Here is a 20,415-nt window from a genome sequence, read left to right on the forward strand (position 1 = left end):
TCCCTTTTTAAAGTATGAGTAATATTACTTTATAAAAGTAAAGTTAAAAAGTACAAGCATTTTAATTTAAATTTCCAAGTACAAGTTATTAAGTATTATCAGAAGATTACAAACTTGCAAGATTTAATTATTTTAGTCCCATTGCTGTATTTTTTCTTCAGGTTAACTTTCAAATTCATTTTTATAGAAGTATAAAAAGTACTCGAGTTGTTTCGCATATAGGGCAATAATGACAAATTAAGCTTTAGTTTAAAATTTCTGTAACAAAAAAAAACTGTCATTATCACCATAAATTTTATTTTGACAAATGACTTATAGCATTACAAACTATTCACAAAAAAAAAAATTAAATAAAAATTTCTTAAAAAATTTTAATTAAACTTTTTTTTTAATTTCAACAAAAAAAAATTGTATATTAGCCAATATGATGTGATATAACATAGATTATATATGACATTGCATACCAAGAAAGAGAATATAAAATGCCATAAAATGAACCTCTTCTCATTCTACAGTTTATTTAAGAGAGTTGTTAAAGCAATTTATTAAAAAAAATTCTATTCTATCTATTGTTTTTGGACAAATTTTTGAAACTTTATGTAGCTGAAATTCAAATATGAGCTAACTTATCTACATGAAATTTGGTATTTTTTCAAGTATATAAAAATACTACACATGTGCCAAATTTTAAGAAAATCTGAGGTGCTGGGATAAATTTTGTTTTAAAGTTGTATTGATTTGACAGGATAGTTAAAACAAAAACATTATCGAGCCAACATTTTAAAAAATCAGGTCATCATTAATAAAACATTTATGTTTGATGAGAAGTGCAGCTATCATTCAACTTTCAGAGAATTAACCATATTACTGAAAATAATAAATTATAAATGTTTGGATGAGTTGGTGTTTTGCTCTATGCTCCATCAATAGTAAAAAGTAATATTTTCAAGGCTAAAAAAACTTAGGTCACCTGACCACTAAAATAAAGATTCACATAGAAGCTACATAATAGATATTATGGGACAAATCTCTCAACTTTAAAATGTTGTCAAATGATGATGATGCCACCTAAAAGAGTATCTCTCTCACATACAACACTTTTTTAAACTTCCAGATCAAATCAGTTTCAAACATCAAATTACATCTTGACTATACAATCCTAACAACAGCCATCTAACACTTACACACATGGTAAAAAAGGCAGTTTTTTTTTTTTTTTTTTTAACTTTAACACAGGACTTATTATTTAACTTTTCATTGCTTATAACTATTATAACACTTCCATGTTTCCTCTATTATAAGAAGAAATATAGGTTAATAAACTGATTTAAAGCAACATTTTAATACCTCTGTTCCTGAAAGACTTTCACCGGGTCCACCTTCATCCCATTCATCATCACTGTCTACTTCATAATCAAAAATATTCTAAAGAAAGAAATTATTTGTAAAAATCATAATACTAGATGAAACAAATTCAAACCATTTTTAAATCCAAACTTATTTCTTTAAACAAATTGTCATGTTTTTAAGATACAGGGACATCAGTCTACAGAAAAAGTACAGGGAATAAAAATGTTAGCACATAGTTTTCAAAACTTCTCTGCCTGCAGCCCAATTTAAATAATGATACGTAATTAAAACATGAATTAAATAACAAAGAGTACTAGATGAAAGAAGTTTAAAAAGTTTCAATCTGAAAAAGTTTTTTTTTATAGTTAATTTAGGGTTTTTTATGACCATTTTTGCTTAATAAAAATACTTAAGAGTCTAGAGTAAAAATACTTGGCCCAACTTTGATAAAACTTAGTTTCAGAAACACTGTGATATGTGACTTAAAAAGATAATAAAAAGATAATATTAAGTCATTATAATAAAAATATATAGCTAAGATGCAAAACTAATAAGATATACATTCTAATTGTTCATTAGCTAATTTCTGAACTATTAAAGATAAAATATAGTTTCACTTGGAAAAATACTTCATATATTTTAAAGAATTATATGAATCAATAAATGAACTGCTGAAACAAATGAATTTTTAAAATATCCTGGTCTTTTCAGTCATAATTATTAAAATTCTTGGAACATAAATGTTCTAAACAATAAAAAAAAAAATCATTCTTCTGCAATCAAAAAAGCTGACTAAGTTATAAGCCTTTAGATTTCATTATTTTAGATCCATCATCAATTACTTTGAGGAACCAAAGCTCATTGATTTGATGTTTTTCCTCAAAGTAGTAAAATAATTGATTTAAAATTATTTAAAACAGTGATATTCCAAGTCAGTTTTGATTACATCAGAGAACTTTTTTATATAAAATCTTAATGTATCAAGGATTATTAAATAAAATTATTAAAGCCATGGGATTGTATAAAAATTTTGATTTCATAATTTTATTGACAAAAACCAAAATGTACTTTTTTGCAGCATTTAAAACACTTTTAGACTGAACAGTTAGATTGAACCTTCTATATACTGCAAGTGTGTGCATGCATTCATTAAACAAAATTTTACTCAAAAATTCACATTCTCCAATTTTTTAAACAATATTTTGAATTGAAGTGACTTTAAAGAAAATTATATAATAAAAATTATTTTATACGATAGAAATTAATAATGGCAAATAGACAATGAGGACAAATCAATATACTTATTAAAAATCAGCATATAAAAGATTTTTCTCAATTAACTAGTCTATACTTATATAAAGCTCAATGTGTGTGTGTTGGCGCTCTACAGACCAGATCGTTTAACCTACTACTACCAAATTTGGCACATGCATACCTTGGAGGTCGGGAATGTGCACCTAGAGTCCTTTTTTTTTAAATTTTTAATTAGAATTTTAATTATTAATTAAAAACTAATTTTCTCCCCAAAAAAATCTTTTTATTTCCCCACCGCCAAATGAGTAAAGCTCCAGTTTTTTTCCCTACACTAACGAGGATAAGCTTAACATATTTTCGGCTGATTATTTCAAACGATTCTGTTTATTTTCTTAGTGTTTGATGCATTTAAAATTAAACATTGTTAATTAATCGATCTTTCAGATTCATTCTGAAGTACTTAGAACAGAATAAAGGAAATTAAAAATTTCTAATCTGCATAGCGTTACTCCAACTGGCGTAGAAAATTCACGCATTTGCGTTACCATAATTGACGTTGAAAATTCACGCATGCGCATTGTGGTCTGATTGTTGACAACTCTATTTTCAACGGATACGGACTTGGTTTTGAAGGCTTAACATATTATTTCTGACCGATTATATCAAACGATTCTGTTTATTTTCTTAGATTTTCATGCATTTAAAATTTAACATTGTTAATTAATTGATCTGTTCATAATGAATGAGAAAATTTTGTAGAAAACTTTTTGAGATATTACATAAATTAAGAGAGATATTCTTTAGTGCCCATAAGGTTTAAATACTCAGCGACTCTGTTTTCAGTACTCATATTAAAAAAATGCTTCATTACAGAAAAAAATGTTCTTATATTAATTGCAATTTAACCATTCCCACTTTAAATGAAAGCATAAATTCTACAGGAGCTAACAGAAAATTAGAGAAATACATATTATGTTATGGCTGAAGGCCTTTATAATATTATGAATGAATTATATGACTATCAAAATTTGAAGCTTTAAAATATTTTGATGAAGCTATTAAAATAGGGGTTACATAAAATATTTAATTATTAAAATTTTAATGAGCATTAAGATTGGCGAACTGGTTGGTCGCCAAAGGCGGCTAGTATGTTTTATATAAAAAGATATTCCCGTAAGAAAATGCTCATGATATAAGCTTTTCAAATTATATGGATATAAATTGCTTTCCCATAAAAATTTTACATATGACTGTTTTTTATTATATCATTCTCTGTGCTAATATTATAACAGTGATTAATCTTGAAAGAGCAATTTAACGTACATGCTGCAGAAAAAGATTCAGTAATTTTAATATTAAAATAAATGGAGTAAAACTAATATATAATAGAAAGCATACTTACATCTTGGGCAAAGGGCCTCCTAGGACCGACAACTTTGCTTTTTTTCCTCCATGTACCCCAATATGGAGGACGAACATTTTCACAAAACTGGAGTAATTTAGCAGTAAAGAATAACTCATATGCTGCTTCCTTATCTAAGACAAGAGCATCTGCATCAGATACCCTTTGTTGCCGCAACCTTTTCCTTTGCCTCACATCTTTATAATTCCCAGATTTTAACATATCTAAATACAATTTCTTTTCATCCTGTAAGTAAAATAGACATTAAATAATTAAATTAAAAAATTATTTTTTCTACTAACACTAGAGGAATTACTAAAAAGAATTATGATAACAATTTTTAGAAAAATATAGCCAATAATTTACTAAAAATTATGCTTTATCAATAGAACATTGCTACTTAAGACGACATGTTAATAACTGTTATCATCGATTAAAAATGGATGTATTAGAAGAAAATACGGATGACGTTATAGTTAATCAGGCTTTTATTTTGTGCAACCGCTCTCAATGGGTTACAACATTCGAATGTGCAAGATCACAATTGTTGTAGGTGGCGCTCTTGCATGCCATGGCGTAAAATAACCATAATAAATCATATCCAAACTATCCATTAAAGCCAATTAAACTATATCTGTTAGTGCTTTATAGGGCAAAGTTTTATTCTTAAAACTACCAATTTAGATACACATATGCACTTTAAATGGTGCAAATGTGTATTTTTAAATTATTTCTTTAAAAAATATTAATAAATTAAAAAATTAAATTTTTGGCATTTTTAATAAATAAATCTATTATTATTATTTAAAATCATGTTTCCTTTAATATTAATATAGTTTTTTTTAAATATGTTTTCCTCTTAATTTTGATAATTTTAAAAAAATATTTTAATGCATAATTTGCAGTATTTTTCATTGTTGGAAAAAAAATTAAACCATTTTCATTGTTATTTACATGTTTGACCTCCATTGCAAAAAAATGAAGATTCTGTTTATTCTCTCATTTTCACTAATACAGTAAACAAATTTTACTTTTTTTTTTTTCAGAAAATGCTTGTGTACACATGATATGAAGAAAGATAACATTTTTTTTATTGATTAATATTTTTTCACCAAGTATTAATCCAGCCAGCATAATAAAAGAAAAATGCACAAATCTATTTTAATGTTAGAATGAACTGCATACTTTTCATGAGAGATAAGAAAACAAAGAAATTACATGCGTGATAGAAGACATTTACATATAAAATTATTAATTTCATCAGGAACATTTATGTATATAATTAGCAAAACAGGTACAAGACTTCTAAAATGCCATGACAAATATCTATGACAACCTGATGCTTGAAAACTCTTTATTGGGAGAATCATAAATATCAAGTTAGATGGAAGGGGTCTGAAATTTAACATAAACAATAATTTCATATGATTATTAAAGGTAACTAATAATATATATGCATAAAAATAGTAATTTTAATGTTGTAGAAAACAGTCCAGAGTTTTAAAGTTTCTTGATTTTACTACACAAATTTCTTCAATTAAGTAATTACTAAATATTTACTATATTTGTAAAATTATGTATATCTAGCATATTTCCAGATTCTCTTCCTCCACATTCACATTAACATTATCAAACAACAGCAAAAGTAAAGCCAAAGAGATTATTTCAAGAGATGGATTGCAATACTTATTTGCTGAAGAGGAACTCACAATGACGTGTCACTCCGAAAAACATTCTTAGATAGAAAAAGATGCGAGCATGAGAGGGTTTTATTGCAGAAAATACCAGAATTGGCCATACTGCTTCAATCTCAATAGTTGAGTAACAATTAGGAAATCAAATTTATTAATCGAATTAAAACTCTAAACAATAAGAAAGAAAAAAATACCATATACATACAAGTATAATGAACAAAAATTGAAATACAAAAACAACAAAAAAATATTATGAAATATTGTTCACCAGGAAGGATTTAGTTTTTACACTTTCTTATTTCCATATTGTGGAAGGAAGTGTATATTTTTCAAATTTTTGTTTTTATGTTTTGTGTATTAATTCTAAATGTAAGTGCTCACGTGTGAATATGTGTGTATATAGGCACTACACAGAAGCTGATATACTCTAGTGGGCAAAACTGTGCATCTTGAAGCATTTTTTTAAATTTCAACTTGAGTTTTAAATAAAAACTAAATTTTTGACATTTTTCTGCAATAACTTTCAAAAATATTCCTCCACAGAAATTATCTTCACAATGCTTTTAAGTTCAAAAAATATCTATCAATGATACTAATTTAGCTGCTGAAAATTCTTTAGTCTACATTTAATTAACTTTTAATGATATTTTTAAATATTTTACAACAATATTTGCATTGCTTTGAATGAAACTCAAATAATTTTCATTTCTGTCTTATATATTTAATTATGTAATGTTCTGCAGTTGTTCAAAGCCTAAAAAAGAAAAAATGAGTATAGCTAGAGTATAGTTGTAATGAGTATAGCTAGAAAGGATGCATCAGTCACAACCCATATATGGCAAGAGAAGGAGGGAAGACTTTTGCTCAAACATTAGTGCACACTTTATAGTCAAATTCCTCATTTCTCGGTATCATACTATCAGCCACTCATGGTTTTAAATCAGAGCTATAATAATTTACAAATGTTTTTTTGTAATTTTTATGACAAATAAGCTAAGTAAATGGCTTTTTTAAGTTATTTAGACAGGCAAAGATTTAATTTGATATAAAGATTTTCATTATAAATTGGTTCTGTGTTAGGCAGCTTTTCCACATACCAGCATTTTAATTTCATTATTTATATATAATTTTGCAATTAAAACTCAAAAAATATCTTATATAGACATAAACTAAATAAAATTATAAGAAAATTTTAAAGATAAAAAAAAAGTCAGGTAGAACTATTTATTACTAAGAATGCAAACAATAATACAAAATAATAGAGAGGAGACAGATATTAATATAAATAAATACTGACATGTTTTATGTAACATGCCAGTAGTATGATATTAGAATATCTACAAATTTAAATATATGAAGTTACTAAAATTAATAATATAACTAAGAAGCATAAAGTTATTATTAGATTAAAGTTATTTTAAGATTAAATTCTTTCAAAAATACATAATTATATTTATTTAACAGAAACTTTAATACGATCAACTTAACACCTTAATAAAGGAAAATATTTTCTTTTTTTGTTTTCTGAAAAATACAAACCTGTTGCAGTAAGGCACGGTCTAACTTCTCTTTATCAAATCTCTCTTGGGCTGCTGCAGGCACCACAGGGGCCAGAGTCATATCTTCAGTAACTTGAAATGGTTTAAAAGCTCCTTCAGACTCAGTGGGCTAAAATAAACATAAAAAAATACATTAACAACCAAAAAAAAAATTTTAATATGAAAATAGAATCATACTACATTAAGCATTCGTCAAAAATGATTGAAAAAATATGCTATTTTAATATTGTTTTGTGCCCAGTCTTTCGAGGCTTAATGATCTGAACAGAAAAATCTATAAGACAAAAAAAAAAATGGAGGAAGCATTAAATTAATTTTAAAAGATAAAGCAAAAGGATTAGAATGGAATGTAGTGTCTTATAGCACAAGAAGCAATGATGGCTACAATGCAACACATGCAAGCTCAAAAGATAAAACCATGTAAAATTATTCTAAATAAGAAACAGTCATAGTAAATTGTAAGAAAATCAGATGGCAATTGCTTTTGAGATTAAACAGACAAAAAAAACTGATTAGATTAAGATCAATAATTGAACAAGTACATAACACATTTTAGTACAAAATTAATGAATTACTAATAAGTTATTTGCAGCTAAAGCTGCATCATTATACACTATTTGCCCCATAATCCCAATAAAGGCAAAGAAAAAAATCTAACACATGATATGAAGGCTCATGATATATAATAAAAATTCAGTAATAACTGATGGCAATAGTAAAAATTTTTTTTAAAAAATGCTAAAATCAATCTTTTGCAGCCAAATAAATGCATATGGCAGTCATTCAATTCAATGTTGAAATCTGGATCATTAATATGTTCCCAAAAATATCTTATGCATTATGTACAAAAATAGTAATTTATTGTGTAAAAAAAGTGATTGGAAATAATTTATTTTAAATAATTCATAACACACAAGATTCGAATTAAAAATAACCATTTATGCCAAATCCAAGCATTTAATTTTTTTTTTTTAATATTCCAGTCATAATTACAAATTTCTCATGCATTTATATACCCTTCAAAATTATAAAAGTATACTAATAACACAAAATTCAAAATGTTTTAACTCATATTACTTTACCTGTCATTCAGGAAAATAAGGTGTTTAAATGCTGCAATAACACACAAATCAATGCACATACAATTTCGTAAACTATTAATCACAATTTTAAAAGAATCACACATAAAAAATATATATATATGATCCCAGAATTTTGCTTTGATTGAAAAGTAGAGATCTGCTATAAGTAAACAAACAGATGATTAGATTTTCATTTAAACTTATGCTGTTTCTTGATGGAATAAAGTGTATCTATATTATTATTTTATTCTTAATTTAATTAGCAAAATATAACTGTAAAAATATAAATTGTAATTATATTAATCACATTTTTTTTAACATTTAGCTATCTTTTTGTCAATTTTCAGGAAAATAAAACTGTTGAATTTCAGCCTCAATTTAATCTTTGTCTATCAAAGGTTGATAAATTCTTTTTTTTTATTAGCAAATAATGATTATTATTATTAAATCAAAAATAGCTATGTTTAACAAATGTTATTTTTTAATTTCAATCAACAACAAAAAAATCCTTCTGTAACATTTTTTTCACAAGAAATTAATACTAGTCTTATTTATATTTATTGATATCTTCCTCATATCTAAAAGGGAAAACTAAAATAAGGTCACAAAACTTAATTATGTTGTCAATACTTTATTATCTGAATCAGTATTCATTATCAAATTATTGAATCCATAATGATTGCAATATAAATTTTAAGTTTAATGTTAAGGATTCAAAATAAAGTTATAATTGTACATAAAAATTCTAGGTATTTTTTAAATTTCAGTCAGGATTTGGAATATTCCTGACCAAGCATAATTATAATTTTAATCAAATGGAAATTTTATATATATTTAACAATATTTAGAAAATATTTTTAAAAAAACACTAACATATTTTTTTAATAAATATTACCTGTGGTGCAGGAGTAGTAGGCATAGTTTTTTTAAAGAACTTAAAAAAAGCAGCCTTGGCTCTCTCTTGTTTCTCTTTTTCTTTTTGTTCCTTAAAAAGTTAAAAATTTATAAAATAAATATTTAAACTACAATACAATGCACATTTAGAAATGTATCATTTAAATTTTCTTCAATAACTACTTTTTCTAATTCTGCTTTCTTTTTTTCTTCTTCGGCTTTTTTCTTCTCTTCCTCACGCTTGAGGCGCATTTCTTCTTTTCTCTTTTTCTCTTCTTGTTTTTGTCTAAAAATTAAAATATACAAATATATATTATTAAAATAGTTCATTATTAAGATCTTAAAAATGAACTATTGTTTTAGTCTTAATAATTGCCTTAAATATAAAAGTACTTTAATATTTCACTTAAAATTTATGAACAAATTCATTACAGTTCTACATATATATTTCAATATCTTTCTTTGCATATTTTATTAAGTCTGAGTTTTAAAAAATTTCAAGGAAAAGTTTCAAATTCATATGTTTTTAATTATTCATCTTTCTCAGTGTTCAATAAATAAATAATAAAAATTTTTAAATAAAGAAAAAACAAATGAATCCATTAAAAAATGCTTTAATGATTACTTAACAAAATACATTACAAAGCAAGATTTTTTTTCACTCATTTTTGCTAATTCAAGATTTTTGAACATCAATTTCTACAACTTCTACAGATTTTTCAGCTGTCAGTTTCATGCAGTTAATGGACCTAATCCATAATAAATAAGGTACATTTCTCTACGGTAAAACATAATTTTTTTTAGCTATTCCACTTTCAGTGAACATATTTGAAAATACTTTCGATATATCATTGAATGCATTCGTCATTTATGGCGAATGTGATGCAGTAAGTTTTATCGCCCATAAAAATTCTACTATAAATTATTGTTCTTGAACTAAAAAGTTCAAAATCAGTTTATTTTTGGACATTAAATCTGACGTTTTCGGATTTGACATGTCATTCTTTTTAGATACTAAGTCCAGCATCAATGATGACTCTTTTGAACTTGCATAGAGTCTTGTATGTTTTCCTCTTTTGGCATGACTAGTAAGTGCCTGTTTTCCACATATTACTCAGGCTTATTATCTAAGTGCCTTAGGCAAAGAAAGTAGTATGCAACAAATTGATTTTGTGAAATTTCTCGAACCCATTCAGCAAAATACGGATTGACTTTTTTGGCCGTCCAATTCGTATTACATACTAATTTCAAGCAGCTCATTAATTTAAAAATATTCTCTAATATACTTTGAATAAGCTCACAGTTTCTCAAATAATAAACAAACTGTTCAATAAATTCAAGTAAGATACTCTAAACACCACCACACTGCTCCTGCAGATTGATGGTTACTAATCCCACCAGAGAAATGTATTCTATTCCTTTGTGCAATTGCAGAAGTCTTGTGCATGCTTATTAGTTGCAATTCAAGAATCTCAAGGAAAAAGAAGAATTGTCTCACAAATTGAAACTGAAATGATCTATACAGAAAGAAAAAAGATAAAATTTTGTATTACACAATTGCAAATGGTATTATTTTTTCCCCCTCCCTTTCTTTTTTTGGAAACTAAGACTACAATCTTTTATTCTTGCAATCTTTAAAGATTGTCATTTTTTGGATAAGAAAAAATAACTAAGGAACTTAAAATTCCTTGTATTTTCCCTGTTTTTATGAAAATTTCAAATTTTGCCTTCAAAGTTTTTTTTTTTTTTTTTTTCTTTTTTTAGACGATTTTTAAATGTCCAGTGTTTTTAAGATTTTCGCTTTTCTTCTGGTGTTGTGGCAACCCTGATTATGAAAAATTTAATGCAAATAATATGTATTTAAGATTGAAAGCTATTTCTGAATTGATATCTATAATTTAATTAGCTTGATATAATATCTTTAACTTTATGAAAGCAAATGTTTAATACCAAAATCAATATGTAGTCAAAGTACAAATTTAAGGTATTTGAGGACATTGTCCATTTCCTTTCACAATTATATAAAAAAATTTAATTTAATAGCTGTAAAAATTTTTTAATATCAAAAAATGCATACTAAAAAAATAGGCTGAAGAATGAAATATTTCTGGTGTCTTAATTGATTGGTGATTTTAAAAAAAAAAGTTTTAAAAAAAAGATTGGTAATTTTAAAAAAAAAGATTGGTGATTTAAAAAAAAAGTTTTAAAAAAATGGTGATTAAAAAAACATTAAAAAGCATTTTCTGTATCAATTCAGTGAATAAAAACAATAAAACTTACATATTTATACAAACTTTAAAATAATCAATGATGGACTTCATTAATACTAGTCATCAACACATATAAACATACTCAAGCATTAACTGACGCTGCTTTTTCAATTCTTCTTTTTCTTTTAACTTTTGTAATCTTTCCTTTTCCTCCTGCTCTTTTTTTTCCAGTCTTATACGCTCTTTTTCTTTCTTTTCTTCTTCCTTTTCACGTTTTTCTTGTTCCTTCTGTAATCTGCGCCTCTCCATTTCTTCTTTCTTTTGTTTCTTTTGAGTCTCCAATTCTTGCTTTTTAAGAAGCTGCAAAAGCAGAAATCCATAAATAACAGATCATAATAATAATTTTTGAAAAAATTGCAATAAATAACAACATTATAAATTTCTAATTTCACATAGTTTGTAATTTAACAATCTACCTATCAATCAAATCAAAAAGCATTGCTGCATTTGGTGAGAAAACTTCGTAATAAAACTGCTTAGAAAGCAAATTATATCTTTAATTCAATGTCGAACTGATCTGTAAAAGAAATTTTATTAGGGTTGTTGCTCAAAAATAGTTCAAAGAATTGCTATATTTCCACTTCGTTTTGCAGGATAAAAGTTCAGATTTAACACTAAGACATTTTGATGCAGGCACATTTTGATGCCAATCAACCCTTTCTTTACTTAAACAGAATCAAAAGTATCCATGTTAATAAATATTGGATAGAAATTGCAAATACGAAAAACTTTATGGGGAGTAAACAGATTTGACGAGCTATCCTAAATTCCCTAATTTTGCCTTAAAATTTGTACCTAAAAACTTCAATACCTTTTTTGTTTAATGAAAATAATTAATATATGGTAATATGCTTGACATTTAGGCTCTCTATTCCAAAATTTGTCAAATATTATCCACATAATTCAACACTTTCAAAAATTGGCCTATGTAAGAGAAAATATTAATTTTGCCAATATACATTAAGCATTTCAATTTCCCACCTTCTTTTAGCTTGAATTTTCAATCAAAAAGTTTACATAAATATTCTCAGTTTCTAGTAATTAATAACCAATTCCTCCAGCCCCACCTTAAAGCATATGGAAAATTTGTCAGTTTCAGAATAAGGTACTTAAACAATTATTTGATAGCTACCAATCCCTTTACATAAAAAAATGTATCATCAAATGAAATTACATTTAGCAAATTATCTTTAAAAATCAAAGCAATAAACATTGTTTCACCATGCAAAGTAAGATTAAAACTATTAAACTTGACTAAGAGATCTATAAAAATAATGTTTTGATGCATATAATCAGCAAATTCAATGCATATCGGAAATGCAAATTCAATGCATATCAGACTTCGGGAAAGCATTCAATTTTTCTCCCCTAATTTGAGCTACTCAAAATTTCCATTAACAAGGGGGCTGTAACCCTTGCTCTCTGGTACTTGCCAATCTCCATGGAGGTTTCTTGGCAATCTTCAGAGCTTTGCTTTGCTTGCATCAAAGAAGGAACTGTCTTAGCACAATTAAGGTCAATTTTAATTGATTTGCTTCTAAGGTTTTTATTTAAGTCAGTAGAGAATAAAATTTGCTGGCCTTCAAAAAATTTTCTTTTAGTGATATTTTACAAGCAATTAAAAGACAAATTCAAAAATCAAACAAAACTCACAAAGAAAATTATGAAAGTAAAAAAAAAAAAAAATGAAAATAAGTTTCAAAATATATAATCTTAAAAAAAAAAATTAATTCAATTTATTAATAAAGTATTTGTAGTAAAACATAAGACTAATTTTTAAAAAGAGACTATAGTATGGATTAATAAAAATTCTAACTTGATTTCTTTTTTTATGTTTTCACTTTCATTAATACAGAATATAATTCACTCACCTTGGAAAGGTGTTCCTCTTATATAATGAAAGCATCATGAGGACAGAATCAATAGATAAATAAAAAGAACTAATAGAATAACAAAAATGCAAGAGATATTTAAAATCGCAAACATGCTTGCAGTTATGTAAATAGTCAACATGTTAATATCTCTCAGGATTTTTTAAGACCTTCAATATACATTTAAAAAGTCTGAAGTTAAAATTTAAATTCTATACTGAGTTATCTCAATAAAGTTACATTCATATTCAAAAATACAACCTATCCATAAATAAAATTACACAAGTGTATAAAGAACCTTAGAAATAAATTGTTCCTTCTACTTCCTCAATATCTTCCAAAATTTCTTTTAATTAAATTATTTTGCCCTTTAAATTTGCTTCCACCACCCAACCTCATTTTTATAAAACAGCATGATTGAGATTCATGTTAAACACATTGGAAAGAAGAATCACACCAAATTACAATTGTTGTTAATGTTCAAAAAGAGAAATCATGTAATTCATTAATTGCAATAAATTTTGCCAAATTATTCAGCTAAATAACATGATTTGGGGTAGCTTTAAAAAAGATATATTTTTAGACTTTGATATTTTTCCATCAGGTGACTGGGATTTGGATTGAATTCTTAAAGAACAAGATATTAATCTTCAATATTTGGTTGGATACTACAAAATTATTTGTTTCATCTAGAATTATGAATGTGAAATGATCTTATTACAAAGTTTGAAAAGCATTCTTTTCAAATAGCTGCCACTTTGAGAAGTAACTAAAAAAATGAAGCTTCATTTCAGAAACATTAAACTTCTATTATTTAAAGTTGCAGTTAAAATTTTCTAGAATGTTACATTTGGTAAACTATCATTTGAAAAAAACCAAAAATTCTAGTTAAGCGAATATGATATAATCATAAGTCTAAACAGACAAAATTTGAAGGGAAAAAAATTCATAAATCTGAGAAAAAAATTTGGAAGCTAGATAAATCCGGAAATAATCACCAATGATCATGGTTATGTATATTAATATTTATTATCTATCTTTGTTCTGATTTAATTTTATTAAATTATTATTTTTGGAAAGAAATTGCATTTATTAAATATTTAATCACTGACTATTTAAATGGGGAAAACGCTACACTTTCAACATCACTATAATTCATATTGATGAGCATAATTCAATGATATTCCTTCAATGTTCATTTTTCAATTTTTCGTTATACTTTCTGTTTTTATCATCATTAAATATACATGTATACTATTCTATATTAAAATAATGAAAAAGAATTGCTTATAATATTTTTAAACAGTTTAAACCAAATTTTTAATGAAAAATAAGATAAATTTAGCTGAAATTGCATCTTTTTACAATTTATATAAATTTCAATAAGAAAATATTTTCTTTTGATATATAAGAATAAAACTACAAACTAGTGCCAGTTCATATTATACGAGCTTTCAACTAACATTTATGACTGAAAAATCCAGTATGTGATCACCTTTAAAAAATAACAAGCCAAACCACATAATGAGATAAGTAATATATGTCAATTTAAGTAGGTATGAATGTATTAATATAAAATGTCTATTTAAAAAGAAAATCACAGCTATGTCAATTGTCCTTTCTTTTTTTTTTTTTTTTTACTAATATAAAAAGAATAATACTCTTTAGACAAAGCATTAAACAATATTTGCACAGATAAATAATTTAAAAACTGGGAAAATAAAAAAACTTACTCTTTCTTGCTGTTTTTGTTCTCTCTCTGCAGCTCGAGCTTTTGCTTCTTCTGGAGTCATCTTCTATAAAATGTTTGGATATGTTAATAAAACTCTTATAAAAATAGATAAAAATGAACTTTACTTGCTATGTTAGCAGATAATAAGCTGACACAGCAATAGCAAGACACTTCATTAAATTTTTTAAAAAATGTATGCAATTATATAAAAAATTCAACATCAGTATCTGCACTTGGTGTTTCAAAGCTTGGATTTAAACATCTGACAAAATGCATACTTAATAATTAAATAGTAAAATGATGTTTACTGAATTATGCGACTCTATATGAGAAATTTCACAGAAGTACTCTCTCAGGCTCTTTACTTACATAAAATTCACTTAAATAATTAATTAATTTAATTTCAATCATTTTTTAAAGAATTCTGAAGCACAAATTCAGAATATGATGCTAAAAAGGAAAAGTAATATGAAAAGTACAATTAAATATCATTTTTTATACATCATATTGTGCACTTATGTTTGTTTATTAAAAATTACTCAGATTAAAGTGAAATATTAAATTTAAATGGAATATTTGCTTTTCTGCAATTTTAAACGATTTATCTGACAAAAATACTACATTTTTCTTCATTATCACTCTTAAAATTCATTTAAAATTCATCTTCAATTGATCATCAATTTGAAAAAATTCATCAATTTTACAATATACTATGGTAAAATTGGTAAAGAAGGCACAGTGCCTGAAAATAATACAGGAACATTTAGTGGAATTACGTTAAAATATATCTATGAGCACTCTGCTTCTTTAAATGGATTAGATAGATTTTACATGCAATAGTATTTTAGTAATTTTAACAGAAATATCCATTTGAAGAAATTTCAAGCCAATAATATATGGAAGAATATTAAACCACTACAACGAATAAGCTTTTTTTTTAAGTCTTTAATGGTACCATTATACATCAACAGCAATTTATAAGAACAGTAATTTAAATTAATTAAAGAACTAAATAATAAAAGATAAACCATGTAATAACTTAATAAATTAGTAAAAAAAAACTGTTTAGACTGAATGACTTCCCAATTAAATTTTATATAATTCTGTAGAAAAAAAATTTGGAGGAAAAAAATCATAGTACAAGCTACCTACAATATAACTGACAAGCCTTGAAACTATAATATAGAAATATTAATTAGTTATCTATTGGCTTTAACAAGAAAATTCTTCACATAATTCTGCAAATATTTGGTGTCAGGTATAGAAAATAGAAGCATTCTATTGTCTACAGCTTACACAACATTCATACTTTAATTTATTCCTGGAATTTTTAATAATTCAATAGGCATAAAAAGTAAGATAACAGTAATAAACTCAATTCATATTAGAATAAATTAGAACTCAGAGAAATTATTATTAATGAGTATTATTTCTTAAAAATTTCCCAAAACAAAATTTTTTAATAAAAATTTTATCCACGAGTCAAAATATGATTAAAAGAATGTGAAATTTAATTGCTAAGAATTAAACTATATAAAATGATAACAGAACTATTATAATGTGAAAATATTTTAGTACATAAATATTTTTGCAACTGACTTTCTTTAAATATAGTATGATTTTATATATAATGAAAAAAATTTTAATTCTTTCATTGGTTATGTCAAAAACACAACATCCCTTTTAAAGCAAAATCTGCAGAAATAAATATCTTTAATATCAATGAATGTTTACAAGATATGAAAATTAGAAATTTACATATTTGCAGTGTATGCACATGATGTATGGCTCCTGTAAGAACATTGAAGCATATGTTGTGTTGGTAATGAAAGAGTTAACATATAGCCTAGGTGAGTAATTCAGATTGGAGGACGATATGCTGGATTTTGTTGCAACCATATTCTTAAATAGTATTAATCAAAGACAGTAGACAAATAAGCACTTTGGAAACAGATGGGATATTGCAGGGTTTATTGGTTTTCTTTGAAGTGAAAGCTAAATTTACAATACTAGAAAGTTTTCCTGAAAAGTCTCATGGAAAGTAATCTTCCCTTTCTCTGTGACTTCAACTTCAGGAGAAACAGGATGCTTTGACCAACAGAAGTAGTAAAACTTATATTTTATTTATTTATTTATTTTTCAATGGACTTGGTTTTCTTTACTAGATTAAATGAAATCAGACAATAATAATAAATAAAACATATCAAGCTCTAAAATATAATGCAAAAAAGCAGATAGGACTCTGAAATTGCAATGAAAGGATTTTCGAAACCTGCTTCAAGTAAAGAGAAGAAAAGAAAATATCTATATTTACAATAAAATACAATTATGGAACAATTAAGATAAAAATTTTACCTTCTTCTTTTTTGACTTAGAATCTGTTTGATTGTTTTCTAAACTTTTTTTAGATTTAGACTCAGAAGAAGCTAATCTGTTACAGTCCACAGAAGTATTGAGATCACTTTCAGTTTTATTCTGACTTTCAACATTTTCAGAGAGTTCACTAATATTTAAAGAATTATTCAAATTTGAAGAGTTCAATTCATTAGAGCTAGCAGTATCTTCATCCATGCTTTCATTGCTTGAATCTTTTTCAATTTCTTTTTCTGAACACACCTCCTTATTTTCAGCATCTAAATCTTCTGAAGTTACCTTTCGACCAGATTGTAAAGTGTTCTGTGGGTCTGTAGTATTTAAATCAGTATTCTCCTTGCTTTCTGCTGAGATTTCTACATTATCATCCACAATTTCAATTATATCATCACTTTTATCATCAGCTAATTTCAAATTTTTAGACTGATTTTTTGGCACAGAAGAGGATGAAGCTTTTCTCTTACGATTGGCAGCCATTGATAATGCTGACTTTATATCCATATTTTTCAAAGGTACTGGAGCATCTGGGGAAATATATATATATATATATCATATAACCATATGAAATTACATTGACAGTTTTAATGCCCAAGAGATATATATCACTGTGCAAATATAAAGCAAAATATTTTAGTTGCAACCAACAAAAAAATAAAAAAAAGATTTAATTTTAACCTAAATTATTATGAGAATTTCAACCAAAAATGCAGTCCCATAAAATAAAAAGTACTTTTAGTCAGCCCCAAAGCTATCTCTTTAAATAATGAATTTTACACATGAAAATACAAATTATTAGTATTTTTTAATAGAAAAATAAGGCCAGTTTTGGAAGAATTTATATACTTCCAAAACTAGCACTCCACAATAAAAGATGGCATATTGCAAAATAATTAAAAAGTCATAAGAGTAAATGGCAATTGAAGTAGATGATGTGTATAAAGTAATCAAATCGCAACTAAATTACAGATAAATGATATGCTTGTTATTGACAACACAAATTTTCAACATAGAGGTCTAAACATATTTCAGTTTTAAGATTTTTCAATTAAAATAGAATATTTCACAATATGGAATATCTACACATAATATTTTAATCATATAAACAAAATTAGTTGACAACAGCTTATTTGCATTTGCAAACTTTGCATATGTACTTTAAATATTTGAAATGCTAGTTTGGAATGATTGAAAATTAAAATTGCAATTTTTGAGAAGGATAATCCTACATGAATGAAATAGTAACATTTTCATCAATTAAAAATTTAAAAAATAAGAATAAAAATTAAATAAAAAAATATTTAGAGAATAATTAATATATAAATAACTATTTTTTAATCAAAGCATTCATAACAATATAACATTTTCAATGTGAGAATAGCTTTATAGATTACACATGTCAGAAAATATCTAAAACTGAATAGCTCATTTATAAATATAAATTAAAATATTACATAACACATATTTGTTTTCAAGTTCGTTAAAACATTTGAACAGAAGTTAATACATAATAATAAAAATAACATAAATATACTATTAAATTATAACAAATGAATTTACTTTTCTCTCCAGATGAAGGCATATTCCTAGTCAAGTTTCATATACACCCAAAATCTAAATGAAGAGATAGAAAAATTAACATAGAAATTAATACACTATTTGCAAAAATATATGCAGATACAATTCTTACCTAGACAGTAACTTGCACAATATGACTATATTCCACAAATGTACTATTATTTACTAATGATAAACATTTCATGAATAAAGATCATTTAATAAACATTAATCATTGATTCAACAAATTCACAGCTGTTCTGTATTAATTTAATTTATAATGCCAATAATATACCATGTGTATTCAAAAATTTAGATGGATCATATATTCAAAATTCCACTAAAACAAGATTTTCACCTATTCTGAAATTTAAAAATAAATACATTAACTTTTAAAATATTTTTTAACCTAAATGTAACATGTTTTATCCCACAATGCAAAGCTGTCTCTAAATTTAGTTTAATAATAGGATTAATAAGATCACTCTTTTGAAATTTATTTACTAATGTTTCTGAAATTATTTATTACTTAAATGAATATACACCAAATTTTATTACATTAATTCACAATTATCCAAATTAAAGTAAATAAAATTTACTTTTAATGTACTAAAAAGAAAATTTAATGTAACAGTTTAATATAATAAATGCATACAATTAACTCTTTATTATATTCCTGATTTCCAAATTTAATAAAGCAAAGATTAATAAACATTAAACTATCTTATAATACCTGAATATAATTAATCTTATATCCATAGAATTAACAGCAAAAAACATGAAGAAAATATATTTTTTCATCATCATTTGATATTTCAAAAGACTACCAAGTAAAGAAATCCATTTTGTGTTATTTAAAGTAAATATTTTTAGGCAATTGTCAAATTTTACACTGAAAATGGCTACAATTCTGGGGAACTGTAAGCTGTACAAATAAATTTAGATATGTATACTTATAAAATAATATAAGAAAAGAAATAAAGCATAAATGATTATAACATTTTGACAAGATGAATACATTTTATATAAGAAAACAAATTAAATTTTTCCTTATTACTTTTGAAGACTTCTAAAAAGAGCTATTAAATACTGGAAAATAAGAAGACATATAAAATTAAAGATCACTATCTAAAATTACTCAGCTTTTCTGCAAGAAAATGTTATTATGTGATAATTTCAACTCCTATTATCTATATCACAATATAAGTTATTAAACTTTAATTTATATCCTCTTTTTAAAAAGTAACTCGTGACTAAATTTTAAAATACTCAGAACAAAGCACAACCAACAGATAAACAATAAATATGAACTAAATTAATAATTGTAATTTTAACATTTATTTGTAATTACTTCAAAATAGTAGATCCAGTCATACTTAC

At 25.3% G+C, this 20,415-nt stretch overlaps 1 protein-coding gene across 3 annotated transcripts in view; it reads right to left on the reverse strand.

Moving 5' to 3' along the window:
- Positions 1 to 20,415, reverse strand: part of LOC129962009 (chromatin assembly factor 1 subunit A-A-like) — a 35,379-nt gene that overhangs the window by 14,327 nt on the left and 637 nt on the right. For all 3 annotated transcript variants that reach the window (XM_056075674.1, XM_056075675.1, XM_056075673.1), the window contains 9 exons: positions 19,039 to 19,092; positions 17,464 to 18,005; positions 15,110 to 15,172; positions 11,588 to 11,805; positions 9,419 to 9,521; positions 9,237 to 9,326; positions 7,240 to 7,368; positions 4,007 to 4,252; positions 1,348 to 1,425 (listed from right to left, as the gene is read on the reverse strand). In XM_056075674.1, coding sequence (XP_055931649.1) covers positions 1,348 to 1,425; positions 4,007 to 4,252; positions 7,240 to 7,368; positions 9,237 to 9,326; positions 9,419 to 9,521; positions 11,588 to 11,805; positions 15,110 to 15,172; positions 17,464 to 18,005; positions 19,039 to 19,060 — 1,491 coding nt within the window. In that variant the 5' untranslated portion in view covers positions 19,061 to 19,092. The remainder of the gene's footprint in view (positions 1 to 1,347; positions 1,426 to 4,006; positions 4,253 to 7,239; positions 7,369 to 9,236; positions 9,327 to 9,418; positions 9,522 to 11,587; positions 11,806 to 15,109; positions 15,173 to 17,463; positions 18,006 to 19,038; positions 19,093 to 20,415) is intronic.

Source organism: Argiope bruennichi, chromosome 2, assembly GCF_947563725.1.
Source record: "Argiope bruennichi chromosome 2, qqArgBrue1.1, whole genome shotgun sequence".
In the NCBI taxonomy this organism is placed as follows: Eukaryota; Metazoa; Arthropoda; class Arachnida; order Araneae; family Araneidae; genus Argiope; species Argiope bruennichi.